Raw genomic sequence first — 12,825 nt, 5'->3', positions numbered from 1 at the left:
AGTTATCTTTGTCCTCTCTGTAAGTGCCACCTTGGAGGAGCCCGACACGAAAATTGCCTTGTAACTTTCCAAAATGCAACAGATAAATAAAACTACCAACAGCAAAAATCTGAAATCCTACTAAAAACCTTGAAGACATGACAAAGATCTTAGTATGTCAAAACTAAACACCTACTTCCTTCAGCTGGAATAAGCAGCTGCTAATGTTTGGGGTTTTTCTGTGCAGTGCTATATTATAAAGACAAGGATGCTTTGCAGTCAGATAATTACGTAAGAGTGTCGTATCTCTGACAAAAACTCACCCATAGATGTCCAACACTCCGATGAAAGAATGCTGTTTTACAGTGGCATGAAGGGCTTTGTTCACATGATCTACAATCCAGTTAAAGAGGTTAGCATAGATATGTTTGGCAAGTGCATCTCTGGCATTGATGGCGTGCAGTTTGGAAATTGGCTTGATGTAAGTTTCAGTGGCAGTGGCGAGCTTCCTATGGCAAAGCCAGTGAGACATCTCCTCGTACTCCACACCCATAAGGTCACAGAAGATGGTGAGGGGCTCGTGCTTGGGCTAACAAAAACAGGCTTGTTAGATATTGAAACAATATTAGCCATAGCAAATACACAATCATGCCAACAGAGCTGCCTGTCTGCAGTGATCCCACAATAAGAAGCAACAGCAGCTTCTTCAGCTCTTCCTCCTTCAAAATGTAGCAAGTTCCCTACCCACTTAGCACATGCACATTGCTGAAGTGAATTAGTGAACAATCTTTCTCAAAGGCATTTATGGTACTCTACTTCTGTTCACCAAGAGGCTTCACACACAGGGGACCTGCAGAAAAATGAATCATCTGGTGGAAGAATTTTGAATTCTTACACCTGTCTCAGGCCAAATGGACAGAGGTCCTGAGTGGGGCTCTTGACTGCTCACACACAGCTGTGGCAGGGAGAGATGAGGAATGAGAAAATGCAGCCAAGAAACAAGTGCAGAAGGGCTGCAGTGTCCTGGTCTCAGTACTTAAAAGTATTTTCTCAGTGAATTCTGGAGACAAACACTAAGACATTGCAGCCCACTAATGATATTCTCTAGTTCTCAATTTGAACTGTACAAGTGAAAAATCCTGAACTTTGTTTAACTGGGTAACATCAACCAGTGAGGCTTGTATGTTGAGATGGGCATATCAGGTTGCTGCACAAAGATCAGTGCAGTGCATTTACCACTCAATAAGATACCACACTTACTGACTAACATGCAAACTGATCACTAGAAATCAAGGAGGACAGACAGGTCTTTCCTCCTCAGGAGCTCCCCTAACACCGCTCCCTCATCACGCTCCCACTGCACCTGGTGGCTCAGCAGCACACTGACAAGCACTGTCTTGACAAGGACAGATGGCACAGGACTGTCACCACATGTCCCACAGCTTCAGGGTACATCAGCTTTAAATATTTCCACATCCTTGTGACTTCTCTGGGGCTTTTTCTAGTTCTTACAGCATACAGGCCCCATGCAGCTACACCTCCAAAATCCAATTAACTGAGCATGTTTTACTGGCTTGGAAGACAATAATAAAGTAATAATACTTATGAACACTGCACAAAAGAATGTCACGTTAGGGTTGCTCAAGCTGACATTAAAGAAACTGATTTATTGCCACAGCAGCATAGGGAGCCCTTTGCTGAGCACTCTGCAGCACCACTGCTCCATCACAGCAGTGTCCCCCAGCAGAGCAGCGTGCATGGCCAGAGCTCTGTGCTGGCATGGTACTGCCAGAGAACAGCACAGCCCAGATAATGCTGCCCCTGAGCACACATTCACCACTGCCTGCCAGCTGCTGTCAGGCCAGGCCAGGGCTGCACAGGAACCTGCAGCTTTTTACCAGCTCAGCCAGTGGGATTCCTGCACTGGAGATACTCAGCACAACACAGACAAGCTCCTCATGTCCTGGGGCTTATCAGCTTTCTACCTGTTATCATTAAATGACCTTTCTTTGTAGTGAAAACCTTTATAAGACACCAAGGAGCCAGACTACTGCTGTGGTTCCAAAGCAGCTGTGAGACCCCACAGGCATGTGGTGTCAGGGCAGGAACAGCAATCACCTCTGGCCCCATGAAGGACCTGCTGTCTCAGCTCCAGAAACTGCCGCTGCAGATTCCCGAGAAAGGAACTGAGAAAAGAAAAAAACTCTGAAAGTGTTGCTACTACTGCAACTTTATTGTTGCTAAAGTTGAAGGTTGTGCAGGCCAGCAGTAGACATTCAGAGAGGCAGAAGGAGAAACGGGTCTCTCTGAATCCAAAGAAGAGACCAGCCAGAATTGTTTTGTTTTTCATCTTCAGAATATGACTAAGAAGCCTGGGCCCTCACCAATGAGGAGGGTTTTTCAGATCAGACTATTCAGTCCTTGTTGCTGATCTCCAAGGCAAAAAAGAACTGATAAAACCATGACACTTAGATTAGTCACACAAATCATATCTGTATATCCTATGGTCATGTCTAAGCATCACAGAGAACTCTGCAAAGCAATTATTTTGCAATTATTTAGGGCATTCTGGCACTCCATGTCAAAAAAAAACCCATCTGGCAAAGCACTTACTGCGTGCAGGGAAGATATTCAAGCAGGAATATAAAGATCCAGACATCTGCACAGGACTTCAAAGCTAGCCTGCCTACTAGACTTTTCTAGGACAAATCAATTACAGCTATAATTGTATACCAATGTTATAATAGAGAGAGTACTGTCGAAAGCCTTTGAATTGAGAAGAGTTGAATCTATCTGCAAAAAACTGTGAAAATGTTAGCAAATTAGAAATAAACCCATTTCCATTTCTTTTTCAGAAGAGGTCCCTGCAAACAAGCAGAAGGCAGACCTGTCAGAGTGCAAACCATGCCCTGACACTCACAGGAACTGTGCAGCTGTCAGAATCCCGAGATGCAAACTCCACGTTGCCCAAGTGAAGGATGCCAGCAAGGATTCGAAAAATTCCCATCTGGTAGGAATCACTAATCCCTGGAAAAGGATGAATAAAATGTTTTGAATGGGGAGAGCTGCAGTTGATGAAAACAATTGTTAAGGAGAGAACAGTGACTGCTGTGTGTGACTTTGACATTTGACAGTGCTAATTGGCTCCACTTCTATCAAAAACATTTTACAACCAGATGAAACAAATATCCATTAAAATGAATCATTTAATTTGCTGTTTCAAAGTGCTTTGTCAGTGACCTCCAGCACTGTATATGTTATACCAAGGGAACCCACCATTTATGTTCACATAATGTGCACTTCCTCTTAAATTGTAGTAGAACTATAAACAAAAAATATCTTCTTCATGCAATACAAGTATCTCAGTCCCAAAATTTATCAAGCTCTTCTAGTTTTAAACACAACACAGTATGAAAAAAATATACACAAATAATATAGAAAACACTTGCTAGTGTATCAGATTTAGGATATGACTGTGATTTACCAATTACCTAGCAAAGTGCAGGCCTGCCTGGTGTTCACCATTTCTTTAGCATCATCAACACCATCAATCACAGGGCTTCCACCTTGCTTTGTATAGTGAAAGTAATTTGCATTCCCTGTAATAATAAAAAATATATTTTACACACATTGATGCAGAAATTCACAGGACATCTGTAATGCTGTGTCATGATTAAGCTACTCTTGGCAGAATCCATGATCTAACATATGTATATTTTCACCTTCTGGCTCATAAGACCCACTTATTCTAAAGAGCATTTTTTTCAAGATTTAACTGTGCAAGTAAATATTCTTTAAGCTACCTGGTTCCCACAGTAGGTCCTCAAGCATATTCTCTACCTGACCTTGGTTCAGACTTCCACAATTGTGGAATAATCACTGAACCAAGCCTGAACCAACCACCTACACAGTAGCCACAGAGTTGAGAGCAGCAGAACTTTAGAATTATGTGACAGATAATACTAAGCTATTACTACATCAGGATATTATATTTTGCCCATTTTCTTCTATTTTCTAATTTATGACCTGGCTCAGCCTTATGTGTATCTGTGCTTCAGGCTGAGAAGTGGAGGCTGGAGAGGAGAGAGCTTCACACTGCTCTGGGACAGCACTGGGCTCCACTGGGAGGCCAGCAGCTCTCCTGTGTAAATTCTTGTGGTTTCACTGGCCATGCTTCCAGCTGCACTAACAGACTCCTTTTCTTCTGATCAGCTAAGGTTCCAAGAATGCTGAAAGAGAAGTTTGCTAAATGCCTTCTTCAGTTAAAATTACATCAGTTCCTTTCTTTCCTGTATTAGCAGATGTGAATCCTAAATGTGCCAGGGTGGTGCAGAAGAGCAGAGAAGCACTCTAAAACCAGAACAGTATTTCAGAAACCAGCACAGGCTGTGCAGTTTTCCTATTATGAAATTGACTTTTAAAAATGTACTGAACCACTGCAATTTATACTGAATTTTTAAAATGATGGCTTGTTTGTCTAAGGTCATCATCACGCTTTTCTTTTACAAAGCACCAACTCCTGTCAAATGAGAAACCTTCCTTCTATCAACATTTTAATTTGATAAAAGAAAAGATTCCCTCATCTGCTTTTTGATCACCAGGTTAGCAGTGGTTGTAAAGCAAATGTTGCTAACAGCCCAAGTAAAAGTATGCAGATGCAAAATAAGCTTTTCAGATGCTTATACCAGAAGGGATAAAATTCTCTAGTGGCTGGAACAATGGAAAAAGTGTTTTAAAGAACTAAGAGAAAATTTCACACTCCAGGACATAGTAAGTCCTGTTGATTACAGCTGCAGTGTATTCGAGTCTGCTGAATAAACAAATCTGTTAATTTTGTTCTACCAGAAAACCACAAAGTCCCAGGTCTATCATTTTAGTTATTCTCAATACATTTTAGCACTTAAAGGTTTAAAAGTTTAGAATTTAAAAGCCAGCAATTCTTCTTTTGGGTCTTTTGCTCAAAAAGCTCAGAGATGCTGCTATCCCTACAATCACACACCATTCTTACCTAATCGTAGAGTTTTAAACTCGGGCAATGCTGCAGAGGCACAAAGCTGGTAAAAGATGTGGTAATTTCTCTCCTCTTCTGCCTTTAAAAAGAAAGGAATTTGTTATTTTTCACCACTTAACAAGGGGCAGAAACAACCATAAGCAGAATTACTATATATAATGCTTTCTCTAGCAATACATTAAAAGCACAGAAACCACATGGAAAAAAGGAAGATAAATTAGCATCTTCCACTTCCTTCTTGGTTAATTTAATCCATTTTCAACAGCAAGAAGCATGAAGACATTTTCATTTAAAAAAAAGTATTATTTCACTTTTCAGAACTGTAGATTACTATTAATTATTTATATCAGAATTCTGTAGGTGAGTGAAATGATCACACTCAGAAGTTTTTAATTTTCCAAAAATAAGTAACACTATTTGCCTCAGCCTTTATAGTAATGTGGTAAAAGGAGTATCTTCCTTGCCAAGACAAATCTTGAATTTTAAAATTAAGGACAAACACAGCTCAGAAGGTAATGACTTATGACCTACACTGTAATTCTGAACTTAAGCACTCCAAATTCCACACCTTCAAACCCAAAAGAAATGAAAAATACTCTCTTCCAGCTAAACCATGTGCTATAACTGTCTTTTACTTCTAAAATACACAACAGCTCTTCATGTAACATCCCCACATGGTACAAACTGTAATAATTATTTTCATATCTTTAGGCAGCCAGTCAAGAACAAGTCCATTTTTACTGAGCTCTAGACAATAAGGTAGGCAAAGATGGAGAGGAAGTGTCGGACACTGGATTGGCTCAAGCAGGACATAACAAAATGAAGAGATTTCAGTACATTTACCTGAAACACCACCCTTGATTTTTCCAAGAGGTAAGTTCTCATGTTAGCACCAATGATTCGATACCTCTTATCAAAACCAATTTCAATGTATTTACCAAAGCGACTGCTGTTGTCATTCCTGGTAGTTTTGGCATTTCCAATAGACTAAAAAAAGGGAATATTGTAAAGGTTAAACAGCTTGTAGAAATTATCACATCTGTTTAATCATCTACATCGCTCATAAACAGTTAACAACAATAATTGTGTCCTGGTTTAAAAATAGTCAAAACTCTAATGAAGAACAGTCTCTGCCTCAAAAAGTTACATCAAAATAGTTATTTCATTAATGTAAGACTAGGAGCTGATATTCAGCTAGCAATTCACTTCCACATAGTCTAATTTTACAGCTAAAAATCCTTTCTTGTTCTTTGAAGTCTTTCAAAAGGAAATAAAGAGTCTAACAGAAAGCTCACATACACACAGATTTCTTTTAAGGACTTAATTAACTGTAAGAACTATTTCACCTGGATATATTTATATGTGTAGGTGTACACACACATCTATAGTACTTGCAACTTTTGAAAGTCTACCTATTATAAACCCACAGCCCACTCCGTTCTGCCTGGCTAACAGTTTATCATTACTATTACTCTCTAATCACCACATCACCAAACTATTTCTGCAAACATAACATTTAAAAATGTTTACTGTGTGTCTAAGCATAATCTAAAAATTAACCTGTAAAGACTTGTGTCATCTGCCTGAAATTTAATCCCTTCCACAGCAGCTTGGTTACTGTCCCAGAGACAGCCCTCGATGCTGCCCTGCATTGTGCTGAACTTTCTCAATTAATTCAATACAGCTCCACACACAACAAACAATACCTTGTGCATTTCCTCTATATTACATGTCCTGGGATGCCCAGGGCAAATAATGACTGTGGATCCTACATGGTGAATTCTGCCTTACCTCATCAGTGTTAGGGTTCACCCCTGGTACAACAAATACCAGCTGGATACACCAGAATTCAAGGCATGCAAATCACAACATGCTGAACTCCAAAGAAAAGCATTTACTCTTCTCAATCAGACCATGTTTTAGACATCATACAGCAAATCACCTTCTAAACAATTCCTAAAGGTATGTCTGTATCAAAAAGAATGGCATTTGGAATAACTGAGATGCAGCACACTGCCCCTCATCGTGTGGCACTGTGTGTGTTACTAAACCCTAAGTGCACCACTGCATCCGTGTCCAAATTTCCCAGTCCACGCAGCCATCCACTGGAGCTGTGTACTGAAATAAACTTGAGAAAAACAAATGAGAGCAAGCAGCACTGCTGAGTATCCCAAATCTGCAGCAGAAGGCCAGTGAATGGGTCAGTGCCAGCTGGTACAGCCTGGAAAGTGGGATTAGACTGTCAGAAAGCCCACGAGAGCAGCAGCAGCACGTACACCCAACAGATGTCAAAGTGGGCATCAGAGGGACAGCTGCTGGAAAGGATCTAGGAACAAACTGCATCTCTGCACTTCTAAGAAACATCAAATTCATTCAAACTGAATGTACTCTAACTGCACTCTTGTGTTTTTTTGAAAGAAGAAACTTATTGGTACTGTGATATACTCTGGTGGTGGTGGTAGCAGTATAATACTATAATATTTCAGAAACCAATTATTCCTTTGAAAGGTAGTACTGATAAAAACAGAGTCTTTGGGATTATCAGATTGCTTCCCTGAATACATACAAAGCTGTACTATTTGCATAGCTATAAAGGGTAATAAAGAATGAGGGGTAGGAAATTACATATAAAGATGTATTTTAAGACTTATTGTTTTCCACATTTGCAATAGGAAAACTGTATATAGCTATTGACTACAAAAGTGGTCACTTAAATAGTTGTTAGAAATGTACAGTTACCTCTTGACATTACTGAGTATTTAGTAGGCTAAGATAATGTGACAGTAGGTCATAAAATTCTGATGTTTAGGTTGTCCAAAAAGAAATTTAAAAATTAAATGACCTTCTGCTCCTAAGATTTTACAGTCAGCTTAGCAAATGAGGAGTTCCCAGTTTCTAAAATGAAGCACTCATTTTCTTCCTAAAATATATTGGTTAATTTGTATTTCTACTGATTTATCAACTGAATAATTCAAAACATTAATTATGCTATCATAAGAGTCTGTCTCAACATCAAATTTTACAACACTCACTCTAAAGCTAATTTAAAGTTCAAGTGTTGGAAGTTAAAAGGATAACTTTCATCCAATTATAATTATTTTTAAAGCAACTGAACTACATATTTAGATATAACCACATTCAAAAAATTGTAATACCTAGAAAATAAAGTACCCCGACTGATTTTTGGTGAATGAAAAAAAGGTATAGATGGGAAGCTCTTCTAATCAATTCAAATTTCCTTGCTTTTGGAAGTTAATTCAGATAATTCAGTGGTGAGCTGATGGCCACTGACTGGGAGGTGGGGCCCAAGGACTGAGAGCAGGATTTGGCTTTAGGCTTCCAGACCAAGCAGAAGAAGTGGTGCAGGGGAAGTGCAGAGTTTGTGTTTCAGGCAGCAAACACCCAGGCCCAGCCTGTGCAGCAGAGCCCCTCCCAGGGCTGCCACTGCAGGCTGATGTGAGCACAGCTGGAACCACTGCCCTGCTGGCCAGGGCAGGGCAGGGGGGCTCAGCACCCGCTCCCATCAGCCACAGCCCGGCTCAGCTGGCCCTGGAGGGGACCTGGCACTCCTGCAGCACTGCAGCACTGCAGGGCCTTCCCTGGGGCAGCTCACAGCTGCACTGCTGCCACTGCTCCCCAGGGCACAGCTGTCCCCAGCCCCTGGGGCAGCTGCAGCCCCAGGCAAGGCTCAGCTCCTTGGCTTCCTCCCATGCTGGACATTTGGATGAGTCACTGCCCAGCACAGCACAGCTTGTTTTACCCCACAGAAGAAATTTCCAAGCACCACACAGCACCGCAAACCAGGCACAATTACCTTGTGACAGACACACACAACTGTGATGGGGCAGCTATAGTTTGAGTATCATGAACTCCTCATGCCGGGAGGAAAGGAGGAATAAAATACAGTTTATTTTTTAAAATACCTGAGGAAAAAAAAATGGCAGCATTTTGCATTTCACATTTCACTGCACGCACTCTAGTTACTCATGATCTTTCACACTGCAGAGAGATGCCAAACAATTACCAAGGCATGAGTATGTGTGTGCCTATGGACAGAGTTACTTCTCTCCAGAAATTTCCCCAAGACTTTCTCTCTGATGAATCATTTCTTAACATATTTCCTTAACTTCAGCCACAACTTGAATCCACATATGTAGGCAAAGACATAAGTCTAAGAAATCTTTTCTGCTTGGCTGTGACATCAGAATTAGTGTCTCCTGAGCTTCCCAGAGAACAGAGACCCTGAAGCAGGAGGAATTGTACATGTCCTCTTAAAGTCTATTTCCAGCACATGCCCTCCAAAGCCAATGGCTTTGAGACTTGACTACAGCTGGTTACAGCAATTTCCAGAACTGAAACATGAGTCTGAGCTAATTATAGAAAAATTATGTCTTCTGATGTGGTTTTTTTTCTCTGAAATAATGGTGTGCATCCCATGCAACTTTGTTTCCTCAGTCTCTCTTTTCTAATTTTATTTCCTAAAATTTAACATTTGCTTTACTTCCTTTCAGAGTACAATCTACTGTGTGATGTACATATTTGGTGGGTAAGACCAACAGTTTATCCTCTTTAGATACACACCAAACCAGTCATCTCCAATTGCATTTGGCCAGCAGTCTGGGACCTACCAGTTACAAAGCTGAAGCAACTTAAAGCAGTATTCACATTAAAATTGCCTTATGTGAAATATGCTAGCAATATTGAAACATTACCTCCCATCTTCTCTCAGTCTTTCATAAATTATGCCTAAAGCAACTCCTTGTAATGGATTAAACACAAAATTTTAATGTCTATTTATGAATGTTTTTAAGAAGTAGGTACTGTTCTCTCTGTTGAATGCTTATGTTTGTCACAGTAATGACTGCAGCTGGAGGGTGGGGCGTGGACCAGCAGCTCTCTTACCTCCATGATGGGGTTGGAGGCCAAGACCTTCTCCTCGACATTGGCTTCACTGGCAGAGCCACTGACCGTGGCGAAGTACCTCATGGCATACTTAGCAGAGACAGTCTTTCCAGCTCCAGACTCCCCACTGACAATGATTGACTGATTCCGCTCATCTCTGAAACACAAACACAATTAAATCCCAGCTGTTCTCTCAAAGACACTGAGCTTCTGTGCTCCCAGCCTGCAACGACCCCTCCACCATGAATGTTAGCAGCACAGCATAAGGTGAGTGCAGGTGACAGACACAAGGCAGGCAGCCAGCAGCCTGCCAGGAGTGCCTGCAGCAGGATGCTCCTGCAGGATGGATGCTGCTGGGACAGTCCAGGCACCCAGCAGAGCTGCTTTAGGGAACCATGGCAAAGGATCTGTTACTGCTATTCACTACGTGCTTCTGCACTACTTCTACCCTGAGTCTGTGGTACAGTGCTCCACTAAATTGTCAGTGGTCATTAGTAAAGATCATGAATGCCATCTTACAGAGGGAGGAATTGACAGCAGAGTCAGCCACAGAAACCTTTCGTCCCTCTGCTCTAGTCACCAGCTTATCCCAGAATTGTTCTGAATCTGAAAAATTCAAGCATGCCTATTCAGGACAGAGATAACAAGTTCTGGAGTGAAGACAGTCCCTTTGTTGTGAAAAATTTTCTTCTCTTGTAAAAAAGAATCATTTCCATTGGGTCCTAGAACAATTTTCTCTCAACTCACAGAGAAGTCTGTGCATAAACCCAAATATGTAAGTAAACAACACACTACAAAATAACACAGAAATTAATATTAATAGAGCCTGAAACTTTTAAAATAAAGACTACAGGTGCTTTATAAAGCTTTGACATTTTCAAAGCAAATTAAGTTTCAAAAAAAGGTATTTTGAAGTATTCCTATGAGTTGGGTAAGCTTAATCCTATTTTACTAATGTGTAAAGAAGCAAAAGGAGAAATAAAACTTTCCCCCAGAGCTTTACAGAGCTGGGGCTGGAACACAGAGAGCATAGCCAAGGTACAGACCCGGCTGTCCTTACAGCACAGGAGCTGTGAATGACACTTCAGGCACCTCCATGTTCAGGCAGCACAGTGACAGTCTGCAGGGCTGCCAGTGGCATCAGGAAATGTGCAGGGAAATCAGACATATGCATGGAAAACCTATGGTTTCTGTAGCCAAAAGGCCTGGCACAAGATCTGGATTCTGCTTCTGGGATGATTAAAAAAAATCCCAGCTGATGAAATAATGAAGCTGTTTATCAAACATGTATAAATTACATGTGTTCCTTTTCTGTGTTAGGCCCGTCCACCTTAGTCAAAAATTGGTGATCTTGTCTCAAACTGGTGTTAGGTGTCATGCTTGGTATCCCAACAGAGAACCAGCCCCAGAAGGACAGGACTGTGTGCATGTCCCTCAGCATGGCCTCCAATGCACCATGGCCCCAGAGGTGAGAGCCCCTCCTCCTCCTCCCTCCCTCTCCCAGGATGATGCCAATGCTTGTGATAACCCCAGAGGCACCTCAGACATCTCGGGTGCCTGGCCAGCCATTCCCACCTGGCAGAAGAATGGTGACCAGCTCTGTCTCCCACCCTGGAGCTGAACACCATTCTCATCAAATCCATCTGGTCTCCCCTGTTTGCTGTGGTCTCTGGTGGAACCACTGACCACCTGCTGTCCCCAACAGGACTGGGCTGTGTGCTCAGCTATTGTAAATGCAAGAGAACCCAGTGGGAAGAAATGATGATGTCTGACTCAATTCAGAAGGCTGAATTATTTCTTTATTATAACTATGCTAAAATACATTAATATTCTATATAAAAGGAGGATACTAAAACTACATACTACTTTCTCTGATTCTGTCTCTAACTCACCCACAACTTGTGACCCTCTCTGAGAGTCCAGCCCCAGGTGGGTTGGATTGGCCATCAGGCTCAAACAATCTTCACCAGAATCCAACCAAGCACTCACCCCAGGTAAACAATTCTCCAAACACATTCCACATAGAAAAAACAAGGAGCAGAAATAGAAATTGTTTTCTCTTTCATTTCTCTCTGTGCACCTCTATGAAAAATCCTGAGAGGGAGAGAAATGTGCTTGCCACAGTCAGCGACACAAATGTCACCCATGCTGACCTCTGCTTCAAATCAATCCAACTCCAGCAGATATGAGGGCACTACAAACTGGACAAGACCCCATAATAACCATTGAGTTAGGCCCAGTTAATCACCTGTGGACACAGGCTCTGGGTAACAATTATTTACAGACTCCTGCAATTCTCAAGGTGCTGCCTATCTTCAAAAACAATGGCAAGCCCTCAGATAAGGGCACGGCTCCAGCACTTCATGCTGCTCAAAGCCACAGGCTGAAGGAGCCTTTGTCACCCATCCCTGGGAGAACCAAGGCAGTATTTGTCTACCCAAATTCAGGTACCAGTGGAGTAAGATTTTCCACATTTTGGTAAAAAGAATTTACTTGGAATGGCTGCATGCTGCTTTACATTTAATAACAGAGTGTTAAGAAGATTAAAGCAACCTAATTTTATGTTCTCAGCTTCCATGTAACACATGCAATAGGTGTGAATGACTGCAGCACAGCTGTCACATCCATGCACACCAGGCTGTCAGTGTCAGAGGGAGAACCATGGGAAAGCAGAACTGTTCAGCTGATAGCCCAGCCCAGCTCACACACACCCAGCTGCCAGAGCTGCCAGCCTTGCCCAAAGGCTCACCTCTCCCTCTGATGGGACCTCGTGTGACAGTGGCCATCAAGCCTCTCTGCAGGGTCTTGAGAGAGGTCTGTGTGCCTGGGATGGCTTGGAGTAACAACAAAGATTTCCAGCTGGAAAATGAAGAAGAAACACTCTTGTTTCTTCCCCATTCCCCCTTGCAGAGTTCACTCATGGTGGCCAGAGG

At 41.8% G+C, this 12,825-nt stretch overlaps 1 protein-coding gene across 8 annotated transcripts in view; it reads right to left on the bottom strand.

Annotated features, from left to right (window-relative positions):
* The window catches only part of MYO5A (myosin VA), a 99,534-nt gene that overhangs the window by 45,191 nt on the left and 41,518 nt on the right, over positions 1-12,825 (bottom strand). For all 8 annotated transcript variants that reach the window (XM_085588732.1, XM_085588731.1, XM_085588733.1 and 5 more), the window contains 6 exons: positions 9,893-10,049; positions 5,834-5,977; positions 4,988-5,069; positions 3,471-3,578; positions 2,900-3,006; positions 303-568 (listed from right to left, as the gene is read on the bottom strand). In XM_085588732.1, coding sequence (XP_085444858.1) covers positions 303-568; positions 2,900-3,006; positions 3,471-3,578; positions 4,988-5,069; positions 5,834-5,977; positions 9,893-10,049 — 864 coding nt within the window. The remainder of the gene's footprint in view (positions 1-302; positions 569-2,899; positions 3,007-3,470; positions 3,579-4,987; positions 5,070-5,833; positions 5,978-9,892; positions 10,050-12,825) is intronic.

This window comes from Lonchura striata, chromosome 10, assembly GCF_050655825.1.
Source record: "Lonchura striata isolate lonStrDom1 chromosome 10, ASM5065582v1, whole genome shotgun sequence".
Taxonomy (NCBI): Eukaryota; Metazoa; Chordata; class Aves; order Passeriformes; family Estrildidae; genus Lonchura; species Lonchura striata.
The sequence above is the reverse complement of the archived record's forward strand: the minus strand, read 5'-3'. Positions and strand labels throughout refer to the sequence as shown.